General features: G+C 40.9%; 1 protein-coding gene across 4 annotated transcripts in view; it reads left to right on the forward strand.

Moving 5' to 3' along the window:
• Positions 1-21,997, forward strand: part of TMEM117 (transmembrane protein 117) — a 238,920-nt gene that overhangs the window by 178,528 nt on the left and 38,395 nt on the right. For all 4 annotated transcript variants that reach the window (XR_012774410.1, XM_075494344.1, XM_075494335.1 and 1 more), the window contains one exon: positions 17,736-17,895. Coding sequence is in view for 3 of the 4 variants with exons in the window: in XM_075494344.1 (XP_075350459.1) it covers positions 17,736-17,895 (160 nt within the window). In the remaining variant the exon portion in view is untranslated. The remainder of the gene's footprint in view (positions 1-17,735; positions 17,896-21,997) is intronic.

Below are 21,997 nucleotides of genomic sequence, written 5' to 3' on the forward strand. Positions count from 1 at the left end.
TGGAACAGGTTACAGTAAGTAGCATGTTCGGCGAAACCCCATTCGGCTATAATAGGGTCGCGGGGGTGTACTGGTCCCAGTGACTGATACGTTTTTAACTCTTCAGTTAGAGTTTTGTGTGCCTCTTTATGTTCTAATTTCCACTACCAGGGTTTGCCTTTCCGTAAGAGTGAGTATAAGGGACGGGAAATAATAGAAAATCCAGGCACATGTTTCCTCCAATATCCTAAAGTTCCCATTAATTGTTGTAACTCCTTCCTTGATTGGGGCATTTGCAGCTTTTCGATTTTTCTTACGGTATCTGGAGGAATCACTGCACTGCCTGCTATCCACCAAGTACCTAAAAATTTTACTTCTTTACTTGGTCCCTGACATTTTCCGGGTGGAATCTCAATTTCTGCTTTATTTAGTGCTTGCCATACTGCTGCTGCTGCTTCCCCAACCTTTTCAGGGGAAGTTCCTCCAATCAGAATATCATCTATATATTGGTGCAGTTTCACTTCTTGGGAGAGTGAGACTGTCTGTAAAAGTTCAGCAAGCGCAGCATGAGCAATCGTGGGTGAATGTTTGTACCCCTGTGGGAGTCTGTTAAAGGTGTATTGTATTCCCTCCCAAGTGAAAGCAAACTTCTCTTTATCTTCCTCCTTTAAGGGAACCATAAAGAACATATCTTTTACATCTAGGGCTGCCATCCATGGGTGTGCAGCTGCTTGCAAAGTAGCTGTTAAGCTGGCAATGTTTGGCACAGCAGCTGTGAGCGGGGCTGTATTGGCGTTCAGGCGCCGATAATCGACAGTTAAACGCCACCTCCCCTCTGGTTTCCGGACGGGCCAGACAGGTGAGTTATATGGGGAGTGCGTTCTGGAGATAATTTGTCGCTTCTCCAAATCAGCTATGACTTCAGAAATTCCATTTCGTGCCGCAGCAGAAATGGGATATTGCGGTACGTTAGTGATTTGTGACTCTGGGAGCGCAGGGGCTGCGCGCAGTGCCCGCACTGCAGCCTCCCGGCTTCTGCTGGGGCAGGGATCGATGTTCGAACCGAAGGACCACACGCTGCCGTTCGGCAGGCGCCAGGTTCGTCCGTTTAAAACATCGAAACCTAAAATATTTTCATGGTGATTTTTAATTGCAAAGCCAGTACTCGACATGCGCTTCTCGCCCGGGAGCCATAAATTGACCTTGGTAGTTTGGCACTGAACACTCATACTGTTCACACCAGTAATTTTAACTCTTTGCCGTCTGGGTCGTACACCCAGCTTCTCGGCATCTTGTGTTAATAGTGAAATTTGTGCTCCCGTATCTATTAAAAACTTTACCAATTGGCTTTGAGGACCAAGTGGAATTAAAATATATGGGCCATTATCACTTATCCACTGATAAGCCTCCACTTTCCGGACAGGCAGGCCCAATTGCCTTCCGGACACTACTCATTTTTTGACTTCATGTCCTGCAGTTCCTCCCTAAGGGGGAGGAAGGGGTTGTCTCCCCTTCTGGGGCGTGGCACAGGAGGAGTTGAAATACGCTCCTTCCTTTCACCATTATCTCGTTTTTGAAATGCTTCAATTAAACTCAAAATAATGTCAGTAGGCTGACCTTGAATCACAGCTCTGGGAATGCCTAAAGGTAATGTATTCCTCCAAAATTCATTCCTCTGTTCTCGAGATTCTGTTTGCGGGTTTTTTAATTTGTTTCCCTTCGATCTCGTTTCTATTCCCCGTTTTATGGGTCTTTGTGATCTCCTCCCCGGGACTTCAGGTTTTGTTTTTCAGCTGGTGCATCATCCCAGCCCATCTCACCGCTGTAGTTAACAATGCCGTGCATCAAATCTGCCCAGGTAGGGAGCTGCTTGTGGGCATTTTGACTTATCACCTAGTCCCTCATTGTGTTCTGTGTCTTTCTTGATCTCATCTCGTTTTGCAACTAAATGAGGTTTAAGAATTGCCGGGGCTCCTCTAATCAGTGGTTTTAACATTGCGAAATCTACTGTAGCAGACAGTGGGACATCATGGGACCCTCGTTTGTGCATGGCTTGTATACGGGTGGCTTTTGTGACGGCTGTAGAGAGCTCACTTAAAGATTTAATGGGAATTATGGAGGGTTCACCTTGCTCCATGGTGTCTATTCCTCCAGCCCAATAAGCTACTCGGCTGGTGATAGAATGAGGTGTATTTGTCGGGTCGGGTCCTAAATTTAAGAAAACTCCCGGACCCCAATAGCCGCTTGCTTCGTCCTCACTCAACATTATTTGGTCACTGACACTGAGGCATACTCGCCACAAGTATTCCGTTTCAGTTTCACCTGGTTTTCTGCTGTATCTCTCTTGCAAATTTGTCAATTGCAATGGATCCCAGGGGATGGTTCGTGTAGTATGTCGCGGATGACCACCCCGAGGACCCACAGTTCCTTCTGTTTTAACAATGGGTCTGGCTTCATACTCAGGAGGATTTGTGGGGAACAAAGGGTCGTCGTCTTCTGGCTCGCTATCATCAGGATCACCCCAGATGTCTCCATCCCAGTCTTCAGGGGATACTATTAGTTTCCTAATCTGTACGATGTCAGGGGGGCAGGGAGCCTGTATAAGCATCATCTCGACCTTTTCTCCCAACTTTTGTCTTTTTTCCTTTTCCTCCTGTAACTGTTTCTGCAGTTGTTCAATTTTAAAAGATAGTAACATCTCAGTTGCCTTTCTGCCTTCTATTTCTTTCTCCAGGTCCTGCTCCTTTTTATTTCTGTTGTCTCTTTCCTGATGTGCAGCTTCTAAACAGGCACCTAGCATCTTGCAGATAATTCCTTTCCCTTTTCCATCTTTTGTGTGGCCTCTAGTTACCTTTAGGTGTTCTTCAATGGCTGCCCAATTATGCCAATTGTCACGAGTCCATTCTGCTGAGAATGTGGGACTCGGATTCACTCCATGCCTCCATAAATAATCAGTGATACTACTTGCCATCCTGCCGACTACGCCAATTTGTCGCAGATGGAGTGAGCGTGCACTTCACTCGTTAGAGAGAAGTAAAAATATAGTTTATTGATACAGAATAGGGAGTTAACAAAGTTCAATGCGACAGTGTTTTAACAAGATTCGACGGCGAGGTGCACTTGATTATTTACTGCATAGAGGACAGGGTCAGACAAAACCATCAGGGAGACCCTCCCATTGAGTCATGAGGTTCGGAAAAAGATCCCCTTGCTTTCTAAACTCCTTCTCAGAGAGGAGTCTAGGTGCGGCTAATTCCAGTCCTAGTCCCAGACTTGGTCAACGATTTATATCTAAAGGATTATATATGTGTGCAATCAATCCTTTATATCACTTAGCTAAGATTTCAAAGTTTAGCATGCTATTAGTCACTTACCGAGGATCTGTTGCGGCAAGGAATCTCTCAACCTCGAGGAGTAACCTTGAGAGGCGTCCCTGCTCAAGGGGAGATCCTGGCATGCAGCCCACTGCCGTGCAGGAGAGCTCAAAGGGCTCTTGGGCTGCTCACTATTTATGGGGGATAAGATGGTTGACCCATAGTCATATTTGCATGCCGACCACAGGTTTTAGTTTCTTCGGTGGGTGCATTGCACAATAGCCCTAGGCTATTGTGTTGTTATCTGTCTCCTGAATCCACTTTGAGCTGATGCAGCCATCGTGACCAGATGCATCCATTACAATCACCACTGGTGGTTATCACCTAAGCAGGGTTGCAGGAGATAAAGGGTGGGGGCGGGGGAAGCACATCGTCACAGGGTTACAAAAAGAACAGGCTTAACAAATCATTGCTCTGTAATACAAAGTACAATACTGTAAGTAGAAAGCTCTTGGAGATGTTTTTAAACATTTAATTTTTAAAGAGCTCCTAGGGCAGAGCTATTTTGAATGAAATTGATGGCAAGGTCCAAGGCGGGACAATCTGTCAACACAGCAGGCACACATCACCAGCATAGTATGTTAAGCAGGAGCTGAGATTTTAAGCATCTCTCATTTGTGATAAGGTAATAGTTAATTCCAAACTTCTTGACATAGTGAGCTGTTCTGTTATCATCTTTTTAAAAGCGGTTCGAGGACATTTGTCCACATGGTAAGTCCAGCTAGAAAATAGTCTTGATACTTCAAACTGAATGGTGAAAACCTTTTTGTTTTTCCTTAAGAAACAAGTGATCTATACACTGTCTTTGAATTATGCCTTGTAACCAAAAACCTTCATATGCTCAGTTCTTCCTATTTGAGTAAAGCAACAGAGCCTTTGCTAGTGTCATTCATTACGGAGCCACACGTCCTGTCTTTTAAACCATTTGATGCAAATGTAATTCCAGAAATCTAAATAGAATTAAACATGTTTTGTCCCAGCATTTAGATTTATCCAAATTCAGGGAAACCATCATTTGATTGATAGAGAAATTGGTAACAGCATTAGTCAGTGGAAGCATTGTTTAGATTTATTCTATGATGCAGCATTTTCTCAAGAACTTGTGGGCTATAGAAGATCCCACACTGAATGTAGCTATGGACCTCTTGCTTTGAGGGGAGCTGGCTGCAGAGGAGATTTTGTGGCATTGTGCAATTACTGTTCATAGCACAACTGGTGGTTACCCCAGTCCTGTCTAATCCATCTCTGAAGCTACCTTGAAATGTTGAGTGACATGGATATATAAGCAGTCAATGGTTATAGGGTTTGTGAACACTTTTCAAACTCAAAAACCAGCTGGTCTAGTATAGTATGTCACAGTATTTGGGGAGTTTTAAATGTAAAGTCTATTCTTCCCTAAATAGAGCATAAAAATATCCCCAAAGCAAGATGAAGATCTGCTTTAACTTAGTGAAGGTAGCCACTGCCTCAGATGAAATAGATTTCCTTTTTTTAGTAGACATTGATGGGGTTATCAACCCAGAAATCTCTGTGATAGATTGCCAGTAATGGTTGGAAAGGCCCAAGAATGATTGTAAGTCACATTCATCTTTCAAGGCCTCCTAGCTAGAGATGACAGATATTTTCAAGGCTCCCAGGAAGAATGTAAAGCCAAAAAACTCAGTGAAGAACTGGCCAAATTAATTTAATATCATCTCTGTACAATGACTGAATGACCTAGGAGAAAACTGAAGACAATATTAACGAAGTTAATCAAAACGACTAAACAAAGCTTTCTGAGACACTATATCCAGTCCCAAAAGCTGTCCTCCATTTTACAGTATTTGTGAAATGGATGTAGTTATTTGCTCTGCAGAGGTCTAAAAATTTGGCTGATTCTAGTCTCTCCAGTGGTTGTTGATCAAAGAAGCCAAGTGCATCCATCTATTCCAAATGCTGATTTGTTTCAAAGTCTCATCAACAATACAAAGGTTCCCTGTTTTGAGAGAAAGTGAGGTGCTGCAAAATACTTTTTTTTTTTGAAGGAGGCCCTTCCAAAAGTATTCCTCTAGCTGCTCTCTGTAGGTGCTTGCTGGAGACTGATTGAGCAATCATGTAAGTGATGGGGAGACAGCCTATAGGCTTTTATGCTTGTCAAACACATATATTGAAGTATTTTACAGGAAGAAAAGGATCATATAGCTGTAAAACTGGAGGGGATTCAATCAGCGTTGGGTAAAGTGTTTAACAGAATATTAAACACAGAATATATATTTAACAAAATTTAGGTCAGCACAATGTCAGTTGAAGTCAGGGTCTCTTTAGCACTACCTAAGCTATTTTGATCTTGGTATAATCGTGGAGGCAAAGCAGAAGTTGATGTAGTATGTGGGTCTCTGGAAGGTAAACTGGGAGGATACCTAACCTGAACTAAGTGTGGCCCCTTGTTCTGACAGCTCACCTATTCCTTGGGCAAGAGAAAAGGGCTGTCCCCAGCTTGTAGCCTGGCTCTGGTGAAAGAACTACCTTGTTGGGTAAGCGTAAGAGGTGGGATGTTGATTATCTACTCTTTAATACTTTCTGCAAGATGGTTATAACCCTAAAGGAGATCCACAAGAGAAGACTGCAGGAGAAGCAACAAATGCCACTGATTACACCCCAGAAGAAATGAAAACTTGTGCCTTTTTCCTCTTCCTGTCAATCCCCACTGCCTGAACTCTGCAGTGTCATCCAGCACTGGGCTGCGCCCCTGCCTTAGTTCCTGCTAAGGTGTCCTTAGTCATTTGCATGAATCCTAGATCACCAAAACACTGTCAAATCTTGGGGCCAGGGAGGCCATATTACAGGTTATGGACCACATTGAAATTCATGCAGAACTGAAGTTGGGTCAAGTGGATGGGTCAGGAGGAAGAAGCAGGTCTAAGACCGAACAGGGAAGAGACAGAAAATGACAGCAAACCACGAGAGTATTAACTGCCAAGTAAGAACATTAGCTAAAAGCATATGGTAGGAGAGCTGCTTTTTTTAATGTACAATTGCATGGGACTGAGCTGGCAAATTCTAAGCATCTTCACATCTGAGTCTTACTTGTTAGGACATTAGGAGTTGAAGAGACCAAGGCTGGAACATAAAGGATGACAAATTATTTCAGGAGGAAAGGGACCTTTGCTTACACCTTGTTGGGAATCCTGCAACAAAACTTTTTTTTTTCTTTTTTTCTTTTTTTTCTTGAGAAAACTGAAACATTCAGAAATGCATCACTTTTGATTAAAGTTTCATTGAGAAATGTTTCTTATCTGTGGGAAGGAATTTCTGATCAAAACTAGTGAGAGACTCAGTCTCCTCAGAGTAGCCAGTAGCACGGTGATCAAATCCACATGGATGAATGTTAACATGAGCCCCTGCACTTCTCAATGGAGGGGAGGTGAGGGGAGAAGCCGCAGTCTCGGTTTACTGCACCTTTGCTGAGTTCCCTCAATATTGCTGTTTCTTCCAGGATTTATCTGTTTTCTGATTTCTGTTTATCATAACAAGCCGGAAAAGAGTGCAGATTAGTCTCAGGATACAACACAGGGCTTTTTCTGAAATACTGGAAAGTTCCTGTTTGAGGGGGATAACCATTTTCTGACAAGCTCAAAGTTTAACCAAATATGTATCTGGGCATCTTAGTGAATTCAGCCATAACAGTTCTCAGGTTCTTGTGTTTCTTGCTTCTCGGAAGTTCCTTGTCTTCATCTGTCACTGAAAAAGGGGAATAGTCATATTGTCACAGAACTGGGCATCTAATTATCACGGTAGCACTGGCCTTCAGCATGTGTTCTGGTGAGTCTCTTTATTAGCTTCTATTTGCTCATTCTTCTTTCTAACCCTGTTCTGTTCATAGAAAGGTTAACTTTCCAGGAGATCAAAATCACAGTAATTCGGATGTGATTTTTCTTTGTCTTCTAAGAAGACATGAGTCAGCGTTATACTGGAACTGGCCCAACTTGTGGAAAAACATGCATATTAACTTTTATTTCCTGAGTGACTTTTGAGTTGGTATCAATTCTTCTTGAATCATCTGCAAAAAGTATTATACGGTACAATTACTGTAAATGTCAAGTGAAGTTTTGAGTGCTTGCATTTGTAAAGTGTTAGTTGGAGCAACAGTGTCAGCTGAAATTCTGAAGTCCTATGCACAAAAAAATCCCTTCTGTTTTGATTGCACAGATTTTTTTCAGGAGGAATTGTAATACCTGTTTTGGTTTGAGGCTAGTGCTGTTGCTGTTCAGTTTTTTCTGTAGGCAAATAGGATTGCTTGTTGGATGATAAGATCATGTTTCCTTCATAAATGTTAATGATGTATAACTTACATGCTTGGCTACTAGGATTCTTTTATTGGAGGGAAAATATCATAGGAGCATAGGATCACAGGATAATTCAGGCTGGAGTTCAGGATCTCAGGAGGTCTCTAGTCTCCTACTCAAAGCAGGGTTAGCTCTGAGCTGAGACTAGGTTGCTCAGAGCTTTATCCAGTTGGGTCTCAAAAACCTGCAGGGATGGAGACTGTACAGATCTATCCTAAGGCACATTCGATGCTCTGAAAGCATTTTTGAAAATCTTGTTTCTGTTGTTTCTTGAGCCAGCTGTCTTCCACCCCCCATTCTGTTGATAGAGTAAGTGATGTAGCCATCTGAAAGTAAAATAGAAAAAAGGCTTCCCTTTACCTTAAATAGAATTATGGGGGTGGGGGTTCAAAACACTTGCTACTTGAGTTAGGCGATTAACTTCTAACTTTGGAAGTCGAACATGGAGTAGAGTTCCTTGGATGTAACTCATGTAAGTCCTATTCTACCTTGCATATGATAGGTGTTGATTGAAAATGTTTTTTACAAGCAAGACCACGAACCTTTTTAAACTGTTTTTCCTTTTCTGTGTCACAGATAGGAAATGGCATTAGAAACTTAAAGCTTATGGCTGATGAGTTTAATTTAAATGAGCTGCTGTTTGAAATAGATAACACTTTCATTTTAGTAAATTAATGGTGTGGCAAAAGGAAACTCAAAGATGCTTCTACCTATAATAAAAAAATGATGCTCTCTAGAATTCTAATATTTCACTATGTGATTACATTACCTAATCTTCTTCATTTTATTACATGAAACATAGTAAAATGTTTCCTCTGTGCATTAACATAAATGCAATTTCAGACTTTATACAAATCTTTGTGCAAAAATCCCAAATAGCTCTGGAATCATATTGATACACTCTAATAAAATTACAACTGTGGCAATCAAAGGATAGAAGGAAAGCAAGGTTTGTGGGAGAGGTAATATCCTTTCTTTGACAAACTGATATAACTGGAAAAAATAAACTAGTGGTGTTTACATTCACAAAAATTATCTTCATTTTTCTAAGTAAAAGGAATGTATAAAAATGCAGAATAAACAATTCCAGTTTTGCTAGACTCAGAGCATCCTTTATACTCTGCGGTGTCTGGTTTCTTCAGCTCACCAGGCAGAACGACGGCAAGCATAGACTAGAAGACTTAACTGGGAATGCAAAGTTCTCAAAACGTGCAGTATCTGCTATTGATAAACGTTTATGAGCCAGTCCCAACATAGAGTTCCCTTTGCTATTCCCTATTTGAAACAGAGAGTATTTCAGAACTTGCAATTTCAGAACAGATATTTCGGAACTGGCAGTTACTGGCAAATACTGAATTACTTACCCATTACTTTCTGCTGTAGGATAGAAGTCAGAAATACACTATTGTGATGGCAAGTTTTTTAAAAAGGTAATGCAATTCAAAGTTTTAATTAAAAATCATTTTCTTCTAATTGGTATTTAACTTCAGATAATTAAGTCCTTTTGATGTTAATCTACATTAATACACTTTCTCCCACTTATTTATGCCTGCGGAGCATGCCATGGGGTGTGTGGTGCTCTGAAATCTGGCAGTGTTATTATTCCATATCTCTACCACATATTTGTCCCCATCAGGGGAACAAGCACTGTATTTTAACAAAAGAAATCCAGTGTAATTAATTTTCCAAATATTGCTAAATATTTGTTGCATGTGACTTCTGGAGTGTGTGTGTATTAGCAGTTCACTTCAGTAGCACACTTCTGAAGTGGATCTCCCAGTCATCTCTCCACCTGCCCTTTGGTTCACAGCATGGATTGATCTTCGGGTATACAAGTGGGATTTCTTCTGGGTGCAGTTTAAGTGGAAGTTGCTCTCTGGGATCTCACCTAGTGAGCTGCAGGTACGGATGGGTGCTCAGTTCAGCCCACAAGACGTGAGTATGGGGTCCTCAGCACCAACTGTGTTGCTCTATGGCACTGCACTCCCCCCTTGCACTGCAGTAGCTGCTGATCAAGGCAGAGCTCTCGAGTCCCTGCTCTCTCTCCTTTCAGAGCACTGTCCCGCTGGGGCAGAAGAGCAGTGGCCAGCTGGAGGCTTGAATCCATGCTGCTCCAGAGAACCCAGATGCTTTTCACCAGCAGAGCATCTGTCCCTTACACTTGCTTAATTGCAGAAGTGGTGCTGACACCAAGCAACAGGCAGAATAAATATTTTATTTTAAATGGTTTTAGAGTTGCTATTTTTGACAGATTTAATAACAGAACCCTTCTTAATTAAAACAAGTGAAATAAAAAGTGTTGGCATTTGCATATGAACATCTGCAGTAGCATTGTTCTTTATAGTTATTGTACACTGTGGGACGGTATGTTTGGCCAGTGCTGATTCTGGAATTAAAAATTATGGAGAGTATTTAACTTGATGGATGATCTTTCTTTCCTGGGGACTGGAAAACATTTTTAAATATCAAGAGCAGTAAAATTTGTTCCTCCTTTCTCTATCTGTTTCACAGGGTGTTTTAAACTATTTTGGCACATTCATGAAAAATTGACATTATAAACCACTGCAACTGAAAACATAAATAGTCATTTATAAAACATTTCTGTTTCCTACAGCACCACCTGAAGCTGAAAGTTTTGATGAATGCTGATTAACTGCTAGGTGGTTTTTTAAATATACCTAGACTATATGCTAGTCATTTTTCTTTATTTAGTAAGTTCATATATATATTATATATTTTATTAAGTATATATGCTCATTTCCTTAATGAACAATAATAGGAATACAGAATTTATTATCTCGTTTCTTTATTAATGTGTCCTTCTGTCCCAAACGTACATAGTATTAATCAATACCTGGGATGCTTATTAGCAATGTTTAACAGTTTTTAAATAACGTGGCTTAGTAGCAATTATGTGTGAAAGTGTGATGAAAAGTTTTCAAAATGCTATGTCATACAAATCTAAGAGCTACTTTTGACTAAGCACAGGTAGGGTTTTTTCTGGAAAAGGTGTAGTCAAAGGACAAGATACTACTTTTTGCCTCTTCGAAAGAACAAAATGAAGATGAAGAAAATAGCCAAAGATTGTCTTTCATTTCTTCGGTCTATCTTAGCAGAACTCTTGCTATCTGATCATCAAAGCTGTAGCTTCATAAAAGATTTGGCAGAGGGTCATGCAAGACAAGAAAATTCTAAATAGCTCTAACAACGAGCAGCTCAAAGTTGCTGGTAAATTGAAGGTAGTATTATCTTCCCTTTATGTGTGGTTGTGCAAAGAATTGTATTTGCTATTTGAGCAGTGAAAAACTTCACTTTCGCTATGTGATGGTTTGAGAAATGAGGTCCAATCACAGACCAGAATTTGTTTTCGGTATACTTTGCGCTGCTGATTTAGACATGAAGAATCAAGAGACTCAGATTGGAAACAGTTCTTATTTCCAACATTAAATGTTTTGTGAACTTGTATACATTTCTTAGCTTGTCTTTATCTTTCCAGGGACAAATTCTGTTTTATTCAGTTTTCAGCTCAGTACAGACAAATAACACAGACTGTTTCCTGAAGATGTGGCTGGATGGATTCAAAGATACTTCTGGCATAGGTCTGGAGGGGATGTGCTATGAATGGTTTTGTGGTACAGCATCCGGCCTGCAAGAAGATGAGTCAGGGCCCCATGGACTCTGCCTAGGGAATTCCTGATGTGAGAGGTACGACATGCAAAACAGAAGAGGGTGTCTCCAAGCGGCCAGGACCTAAGATCGCTGCAGTATATTGTGTCTTCTCTCACCCAAGACTTCTGAGAACGTCAGTAACTTCATGCTTGGCATACTGATTTAATGAAGCGGCATGGGCAAGTCAGCCTTCCAGTTTGAACTGCCTTTGTTGTGGCCCATAATGTTACTGAGCGATTAGAATATGTGCACGTGCATGGGCGGCTTACAGATATAGCCAGGAAAACCTTTTACCAGGAGGGCTGGTGGCAGTGCTGTTATTCTTGAATTAAAACTACATGATGTGGCCCTCCCTCTGCCAGAAATAAAGCCAGAAAGTCTTACGTTTGCATCAACACTTGACATTGGTTGTAGTAGATTACAAAGCATGGGTATTCCCTTCCTCTCCCTTCCTGGCTTAGTCTCTCACAGCTCTTCCTCCAGAGCCCAGCTTTGTGTTTCAGAGAAGTCCATCTGCTCTCTGGCACACAGTGCTCTCTCAAGGCAAGGGCTGCACAGGCATGGGATGGCGCCAGTGGCATTTCAGATGGCAGTGGTGGGATTTCCCTTTGGGCAGGCAGTCTGCACACTAAGCTGCAGACGCTCAACTTTGACATTCCCTGCCACAGTCTTCGAAAAGTTGTTTCAAAATTGCTGAATTCTGATGGGAGAAGGTCTTTATTTCTTGCTAGTTATGGATCTAGAGAATTATTGATGTATCTGAATGCAATTACACGTTCAGAGAACAACAACTGCATTGCAGATCCCAGGAATAAGTGGCTTTTTCTTTTCTCCACAGACAAATTTGGGGTCATACCATTCATAAAGAACTTGTAGTTCATAAGCTCAGGGTTGTGCAGGTGCAAGACGAAGGGGGAAGACTTATGGACCAGTCAGCCAGGGCAAGGACAATGTCTGCAGTAAGATGAGGGCACTGGCAAAACAGCACTGTAAGGGAGTCTGCAGAGTCTTGAGAGTCTTCAGTGCCAGACTGAGATTACAAAACTCCTTTGGGAATTAACTTGTTAACACAATTATGTCCAGCATGCAGTGTGGCAGCTGTTGCTCTTCATATCCCAGGAAGCTGAGTATCTCAGGTTGTCCCTACCACTTGGAAATGGAAACAAGCCAGGCTTGCTTGGAGGCAATGGGAAAAGCCATCTTTACTTTTGCCACTGTTGAGTGATGTCACCCATGAAGTAGCCCAGAGTGTAAGAATGGAAGCATCTACTGGGGAAATATTCTGGCAAAGAATCCTACAAAAAAATTTAGGTCCTCACAGCACTGGATGGATTATTCACTCCACTGGCTTTTGTGGTTTTTGCTTTCTTTCACTGAACGTTTAGGATTTATCTTAGTCTTGTGGAAGAGCTTTTTAGGAAATCCCACCCTATCCTCAATATTTTGGAGTGAATGAAGGCAGGTAGCCCTGGCACTTTAACTTTAGAGTATTGTCTGCTGAAGAAGGGCACAGCTCTGCTCACCCAAATACACACTATTCTCATTTTATTTTCTAGGGAATGTGTTGGCCTCAACTGACCCTATTTTGCTTCTGTTACTTTTCCTTGCTGTGATGTTGCATTGGCTTTGTGTCCTTGGTATTTGTGTTCAGGTTATTTTTTTCGTTACAACTTGTAAGTACGTCTTGTTTATTTAATGTACGTGTGTTTCTGATTTAAGTTTTCTCGGTTCTTGTTCACCCTTTGGCCACAGCTGTGCTAGAGTGTGGCATGCAGGGCATCTGGGCACTGGGACACCAGCAGAGAAATTTCTCAGAAAGTGCCACGAGGAGAGCTTTTCTCAGAGGGTAAGGGAAGAGCACTAGCAAGGGAGGGATGTTGAAGAGCTACTTTCCTTTACAACAGGATTTTTATTTGAAGAATCAGTAGGAAAGTCCAGCCTGATCTCTGGTCATCATGTCCCAAGTGACAGCTCAGGCATTTTCGTACAAGGGGCAGAGAGACAGAAAGTCTGGGGAGAATTTATTTGTGATTTTTGAAAGAGCAAGAGGTGTTGAAGAGAAGGGTGTGAGATTTTTAGCCCAACAGGCAGAAATAGGGCTGAGATATGCGTGATGGCCATTGCATGTGTGGGCAATGTAGGTATGTATGGACTCTCACAGCGAAATGAAGCCCATGGTTTCCAGTGACGGTCCTGTTAGCAGAGTTCCTTCCTTAGCAGAAGCTATGCAGTGCACTGCATGCTGGCTTAATGTGCACAGGTTTTAGGAAGCTTGTATCTAGGTGAACAAATGAGGTCTGTGATCTCACAGTAAAGCAGCCCAGTGCAAGCTCCATGAGCATGCTGTGAAATTTATGGGCATATAAAAAAAGTGTTGTGGACTGATATCCCGGAGACAGCAGGGAATATGCAGCACTGCCTACATGCAGGATATTCTGGATTTTATTTGGATATTATTCTGCCTACATGCATGTATACCGGACTGCCCCAAACCAAAGACGCCCTATTTTCTAAACGTTTCATGCAAACCTGTTATCCACCAGGGTCTGCATTATGCTGCAGTGACAGCCTTTTTCTATTCACGTAACTATGACCTCCACCGAGCACACAGAAGATTCAGATGTGACCAGCATCTCAGACTTTTGCAAAGTTCAAGGCATCACACAGAACAAAGCTGCAGATGACACCTGTGATGGGAGCGTGTGACTGGTGACATAACGCACCAGCTCTGAATTTTCCCACCTCTAAGTGCTTTCCAAACAACTTGTCTAGGGTTGGGTTGTCCAGACTTCAGAGGATGATGGCTATGATCTTGTACACTAGGATGGCAGTGTGGAGACATTGTAGGTAAATTAATGCCAGGTACTTGGCATACTTTGTTGAAGACGGCCCATTGCATGTGGATGTTCTGTACTCACTACTGATTGTAGTAGTGTAGAGGAAAATGAGGTGTCACGGCCCTTCTCCTCCAGAAATGGCATTTCTGCATCATAGAGGCTGCAAGGTGGAGGTTATGACCCTGTCTGCCACGAGGGATTGTCTGCAGCCACCGCCAATGACAAAAACCCGCTCAAGCTTCTGGCCGATGTTGTGCATAGCACCTCATAGTGTATAATATGCTGGGTGATAGAGGCTAAGTGGTTGGTCAGCTTAGTCAAAGTTTATGGTCCAAGAAAGTGCTGTTGTGGGAAGGTGCAGAAGTCAAAGACATCTGTTTGGGCCCTTGCTAAGTGTGTGAAGACAAAATTAATGTTCTGTTGGCAAATGAGGGCCAGCAGTGTGGATTCAGTTTGGCATGAGTGACTTGGTTTGACAAATTCAAGACCAAACTCAGTCCTGGCAATCAAAGATTATAAAGATGCAGTCTAAAAAATGACCTGTTTCTTGAGAGGTTCCTGGCAGTAAAAAGTTCCTCTCTTCAAGCTTTCCCTCAGTTCAGTGTTGTACTGGGGATTTTAGATCATCACTGGCAGTGATAAGCACAGTACTGACTTTTCTGGACCTACCTAATAATTTTAACTTCTCAGGATGCAGTTGGCCTGGGCAGTGTTTTTTTGAAGATTTTTTTTTATTATTTTTATTCTTCATAGCAACCTTGTATCTCAAAGAGTATGGGCTAGGTCATAAAATGTGTGCTATTGTAGCTGAATAGGTGCCCAGGGCACATAATCATTCAATACAGCAAGCTAGAATTAGAAGTGAAATAGGAAAGTATATTTCCTCTGTGAAGTAGAGAAAGAAGTTGCATTTCTTAATGTCTGGTACAGAGAAGAGTCAATCTTCTCTTGCCTTTACCTTCATAGCCGTTCTGTAAGCAGAAGACGGAGAGGTCCTGCCAGCAATGCTGTGAATAGTTTGATGGTGTAGCTCTTTCTCAGTAATGTGCATTGCAGAATAAAGGACAAACTACACTAGCCTAAATATTGCAGGGTAGCTCACATTGGTTCATCTGATACAAGTTATATCAAGTTAAATGAAATCCTCAGCTTCTTCTCTTAATCCCCAGGACACTGGGGCAATGCTGTACTTTCACAAGTGAACTGAACTCTAACCCAGACAAACTCAGTTTATAATAACTCCAAAAGCATGCATTGAATATCTTGCTGTGTTCCAGTATCATAGGTCAAAAATACAACTGAGTGCTAATTATGCTGTTTAATGCAACCATTTCAAAAGTCTATTTCTTACCTTTTTTATTGGTTTCACATTTTCTTATGCTATTAGCAGCCCATTTTCTGCTCCCTTCCCTCCCTATTTGACATTTCAGAATTAATAACGAAGCAGTTTTTTAAGTGCATATGCATTTCCTCAGGGAAATCAGGGCTTGAGCACACACATTGGTCTTTGCATGCATGCCGATGAAGCATGCATAAAAATATGTCTGCCTTTTCTTGCATACATGCCAAAGTCTGACCTTCCATGCTTTGAACTCTTGCTCCAAAACACAAATGCATAATTCAAGAGGACCGAAGCAGAATAGCGTTGAGCATAACTTCTGGGTACATGGTTCCCGTAGCAAACTATGCAGACTTGAATTACATTTCTAAACTGTCCGTGCACCAGGAGATGTGGGTTCTTCAGCATGAGGACAAGGAAAATCAGTGTGCCCAACAGCCAGGGCAGTCTGCGTGGGACAGCAGACAAGCAATGAGGACTGTGTTCTTTCTGGAGAACTTTTCAGCTAAAGTGAGAACATTTACCTCCATGTGAATCTCAGATATGAAGGAGAAATAGGTGGGAAAGAACACCTTTGTGGGTCTCAAGAGACTATATGCATGAGAGAAGCACCGTAATGAATTGCCTTTCCGAAGTAATTCTGGGTATGTGCCAAAGTGGACCCTGTAGAAGAGTCCGTCAGGTTCGGGTACTGACAGGTGAGATGGTAGCTAGGCAAATGTTTTGGGGATAAGCAGGCTTGAATATTGCTTAGGTCTAATTAAGTCTAATATGCCTCATTCATTTCTTTCTGGCCCAGATGCTGGTAATACACTCAAGGGATACCGTTATAGTGCCAACCACAGTGTTGAATACAACTGAATTTATTTATTAAGAATAAAAATAAATGTTCAAAGGTAAAGGTGGTAGCAATCAAGTCGTTTTGTGTCTCATTATATTGTGAAGAAACACAGCCCATCGTGCCACAGAAGAATGATGTTTAGGAGTCCAAATGTGTACACTACTGCTTATGTGCATATTTGTTTTCCCTTCCTACACAGACACAGCCAAGGCTGATGTATAAAAAGAAGTGTCTACAGACTGGTAGCCTGTGACTACTGGTGTACAGATTTTTCTTTTACTCTTCTGAGTATTTGTCCCATTTGGAAGTGTTATGGGAAATATTCTTCACATTGTTTTACAGCCCTCAGTAGCTGAAGAAAATGAGACTTTATTGCTGTAGAAAAAAACTCCAGCCTGCCACAATTATTTAGCTGTGTGCATGCATTCAGATGTTGATATGCCCCTATTATAGCACAGATTTACTGACAGCTATGGCTACTGGGAGAAGCCTTGCTCCCCCTCAAATTACCAGCTAAATTTGCCTGCTTCCATGGAACCAGGAATTCAATCAGTCATCGCTGCCAACTCTGAAGAATATCACCAAAGTGCTGCTGGAAATGATGCGGAGCTATTTTGAGGGGGTAGCTTAAGAAGATATTTTCTTAAATACCATATTGCAAAATTGTATGAATTAGCCAAATGTGTCTTCTGGGATTCTCATAGCATTCATATGGAGGCTTTATTACTTTTGTAATTCACTCTTCACTGACTTCTCAGAAATGCCATAGGATGTGTTGAAAACTTGTACAGAGGACATCTTAGGAGACACAAAGCAAAATCTTTCTACAACCACCAGAATTTAGTAAAGATTAATTTAGTGCAATGAAAATTTCTTTCATACAGACGTATTTCTGTATAAAAATTAGACTTCACAGTTAGTGTTCTATAGCTCCTACAGCTGAGAAAAGACTTTTCCAAGTTTCTGACGTCTTTGGTGCCTTAGAAAATGCTCTCTCAAATTGTTCATTTGAATTTGGCCTAGATCATACAGTCCTTGGTGCATTATGATAGTTTACTTCTTTCTTATTTTACTTAATTGGTTTGCATCTTCAGTGAAAAATATGGAATGAAGAACAAGACTGATACACTGCAGCCTAATTTTGCAACATGCTTGGTACTAGCTACTAAATTTCTTGTTACTAAGGATGCAGCTGACTGCTTTCTTATTTTGAATTAAATGATTTTTTTGTACACTTAATTTTCTTCAATCTCTTCATCAGCGGAAAAAGTACTGATAAAGCACTAGTTGACCATTAGAAGACAGATAAAATAGAATGATGCATCTTCATTACTGTCGTATTCTCTCTGAACTATTTTTTTTCCCTTGCAGGACGGTTCTGTTTACTCTGACCTCTGTAGTTGTGCTTGTCATCACTACTGACTGGATCAGCTGGGACAAGCTGAATCGTGGATTTCTGCCAAGCGACGAGGTCTCAAGAGCCTTCTTGGCTTCTTTCATCTTGGTGTTTGACCTTCTTATTGTCATGCAGGTACACTCTCCTAATGTTTCATTCAAGCTGCTGAGGCAGCCTAGTCACTCTATTTCCTCTAGAGCTAATGGTGTTTAGCTAAGACTACATAAAGGTAAATAAATGTTTAGTTTGCAATCGCTATTAGTAGAGGCATTTTATAACACCATTCTCAGTGACTTTGCAAAAAGCCTGCTGGCATTTTATTGCGAAAACATTGCTGATTTCTCTTCTTAGACTACCAGGTAAGAACTGCATGACTTTCCAAATTAGAAGGTGTTTTATGCAAAAATGAGATCAGAAGAAGAAATGCAAGCTAGTTGTTTTGTAAATTCAAAGCTCCTGTTAGGAAGATGAGAGAAATTCAGCCAAACAAGAAAGAAATGCTTCCATATTTAAAACATTTACAATATTAGGTATACACACATTATAGCATTTTAATAGATGAAAATTAGTATTTGCTATTACGATTCCACTTTCCACTTTCACATGAAGATTTCTTTACTTTGATGACAGGTCCTTGTACTGTAATGTCTTCTGCCAGCAAGGTTAAGTGGGGAGATGATTCCCTGTAGTCTGCCTGATGTCTGTTCCTCTGAATCTAGCTGTTAAGAAAGGAATCTGGGTCACAAGTATGTGGCCAAAAACCTCCTTCATGTGATGCTGTGCTCTACCCTCTGCATTTGTCTGTGGTTTGAGCCCTGTGTGAATAACTCACCTAATGCTCTGTGAAGAATTAGGTCATTTGGGCTGAGGCAAGGAAAAGGAGCATCGAAGGCCAGAGTGACTTTTGCTATTAGTCCTAGACATGTTGGACTGTTGAACTGAAGTTTTAGCAAAGAATTTGAGAAGAACTGATAGGTCTTTTCTCTCCAATATATTACTAACTAACTCTGCTAGCAAAGACCATTTCTGAGACACTTAGTTCTCTTTAATGAGATATGTATTGCTTGAGTAATTATCATAGAGGTGACACTGTGGTGGCACTCAGAATTTATCACTGCTGTACTAGGACATTAAAGCTGCATAAAGTCCTATAGTTCAGTTTTATTTTCCAACGTCCACCACTGTTCAGTGCTCACTGCAGTTCATGGTTAGAACAAGGAGGATAAGAAAGGGAATACTGTTTTTCTAGTAAGATTTCTGGTGCTTTCTTTTCTCTCCCTGTGCATTTTACATTTTGTTTGCTGTTTCAAAAAGATTCAAGGGAATATATAATAAATGATTGTACTTCACAGGGCTGTAATGAAAGCGTGAATGAAAATACATGATGTATCAAGGTATACTGAATTAGATATTGTATGCAGGGTAGAGAAAGAGAGTTGTCTTCATACCAAATAATTATTAAATCATCCTTTCGACTTTGAAAAATGAAGTTCCAGTACTTTGACCTTGGAGTTGCTGAATATAGGGAAGAATTTTATTTGAAACAGCCTGTCCCCAGTACTATTTCATACTTTTACAACACAAAGTAAGAGGCTCTTTTTAATTGCATTTTTGACTGATGTTTCTGTGATGGAGTTATTTATTTATTTAAAGTTATTTGGACTGTGCAACTAAGTTGGCATGTTTATTGACAGTGTAGTTCTAGCATCATTGCATTGCTACTGCAATAAAGTTGAGACAGCAAAGTATTCAATCACAAGTGAAGACCATCAGGATCATGATCCTTTGACTGAAGTATGCTTTAGAATTACATGTTTCTAGAAATTCTTTTTAATAGTGTTGTCAGTTTCACAGATTTGTTTTCTAACTTACCAAGCTTTAGCAACAAACTGGTAAAAATAGAAAAAAAGAAAAAAAAAACCTGCTTAGTATTAAGCAATTTCTGTTTGAGACTGATGCTAACTAAGAGCACAGATGAAGTCTCATCTAATTTTTGAGTACAGGCATATTCTGTCCCTCTGAATGATAGCATTAATACTATGTTTAGCAACAAGAGAAAACCAATTGAGTTTGGAAACCTATTCTGAATGCTGTGAAAAATAATCACATAATTGTAAGGGATGGCTTTGCCTTCCTAGTATTATTATAGTTTAATATTTATCTAAGCCCTATGTAGATCATAAGAAAGAAATAAAGGGCTGAGCAGTCCCTGCCCTGAAGAGCTACCTTTTTCAATTAGACGTAACCCAGGCAGACATGCGAAGAGAACACAGACAGCTGAACCTTATACAGACAGTTATACATGAGTGATACTAAAGGGTACATGAACTTTTAACTTTGGTTTCCATCCTGCAACAAACCCTGGCTGCCTCCCAGCCCCACTCTCCTTCTAGTGTGCAAAGGCTCCTCCAGTCCAAGCGATTCACCAAATATTCAGGGGACGGGTCAGGGGGAAAAGCACAGATGAGAGACACAGTAGGAGACAGAGACTTGTGTCTGAAAAGTAAATGTGAAACTTATGACTACAAAAATATTAAGACAATCTGAGAAAACAGATCATGGAGAAGGTTGCAGGGCTACAACAGGACCTCATGGATAGTGTGACTGGCTTCTGGCTCAGGCTGTGTTCCTACCTCTTCTGCCAACCTCGCTGGGACACATCACCACATCCATGCTCCTTGGATTGGTGCCCGTTTTAGATGGCTGCTGCGTATACATCTCCACGTTTTTTAATAACTGTGTCTTTATAGTCAATGGAGAGATCGAGGTACAGTTGGGGTGCTTTTAAACATCTACACTAGGATGAGATGCCACAGGCCCTAGAGGTGCTCATTTCTCTCCATGGAGACTAAGCAGATCCAACATGACGAGCTGAGAGGAACCAGCCCTTAAGCCAGACTCAAAAGAAACGTTATGAGGGTGGCATGGCTTGAGTCTGGAGCTGCAGCTCTGCGAGAATCCTTCTCAGCTATTCCCACGGCTGGTCAAAGGGCCAAAGTAGCGTTCCTCTGCTGGTGTTTTATCCATGAGACTTCTTTAGATCATGCCTGACTCTTGCAGGCAGGGTGATCTCCACTTCTCCCACTGCTGCCTGGCCACGGTTTGAAAGGAATTTAAGTTTCACTGGGTCTAGGACAGCGTATCAGAGACAATACCCATTTTAGGCTGTTTGAGAGGCAGCGCAGAGGTCTCTATTCCAGTCCTGGTTGTCAGGACATTTTATCCAATGTAAATACAAACACCGATTTTTTAAAATCTAGAGATTGGATATTTTCCCACTGAAAACCAACAGATCAAATTCAGTCCAGTGCAGATGAGCATTAGTTCATTTTAAAGGACATGTGTTTGCCTATGGTAAGAAAGTAAAAACTCTGCAGTTTGTTATTTTTTCTACAGTATGGAAGTGATGAAGTTAGTCATTTTTGCAGTGTGTTTAATTATGTCTGCCCTGGTAATTGAGATGGCAATATGCCAACATGTGTATATTTCTGGCACCTATACCATTCACTGCTGTACATGGGCATCGTTATATTTTTAGCCTTAGTTTCAGACTGAGTGCAAGACCACACATATTAAAGCTGCATATGTAGTAATGCTATTATAATGTAATAGAACTTTCTACTATTTTAATGAAAAATTCACATATTTAGTCCTCTTTCTCAAAGATGTAATGGAAAATCTGTTAATTAAAGGAGCAAATATGAAAAATGAAACTATAATCCCACATTCCAAATACTCCATTTGAGCAAGTAGACAGTAACTCACGCATTAGCCTATATACTGCTTTTTTGCCTTTTTTTTTTTTTTGGTATCATGTTCTTAGTGATTTTGCTAATGGGTAGGAGCCTGTGGTGGCTGAATTATTAAACCTCGTGTGTCCAGGGGAGATGAACTGTTTCATCTCTGTAGTGCCTTTTGTGGCACGTTTACAGGTTTCTCCAGACTTCTGAAAGACCGTGGGGTATTTCAGCATCGCTGTGGAGTTACACGCTGTAGTTGCCTTGCTGAGCACTTTGCAAATCCCATGGTGTAAATTCTTGCAACTCTTACGACTTACTGCAACTTTTTATCTGACGATACAATCGGATGATGTCTGAGTGATTTAAAAGGTACCTGAAAATAGTATTTGATTCCAAAAGGAGAATTTATTCTTCAATAAACTGAAGAAATTCTGTAGCGGCTGAGTGGAATAAACAGAAGCAAGGAAGTGCTTACCTCTAAGATTCTTTGAGAAAGC

Source organism: Mycteria americana, chromosome 1, assembly GCF_035582795.1.
Source record: "Mycteria americana isolate JAX WOST 10 ecotype Jacksonville Zoo and Gardens chromosome 1, USCA_MyAme_1.0, whole genome shotgun sequence".
Taxonomy (NCBI): Eukaryota; Metazoa; Chordata; class Aves; order Ciconiiformes; family Ciconiidae; genus Mycteria; species Mycteria americana.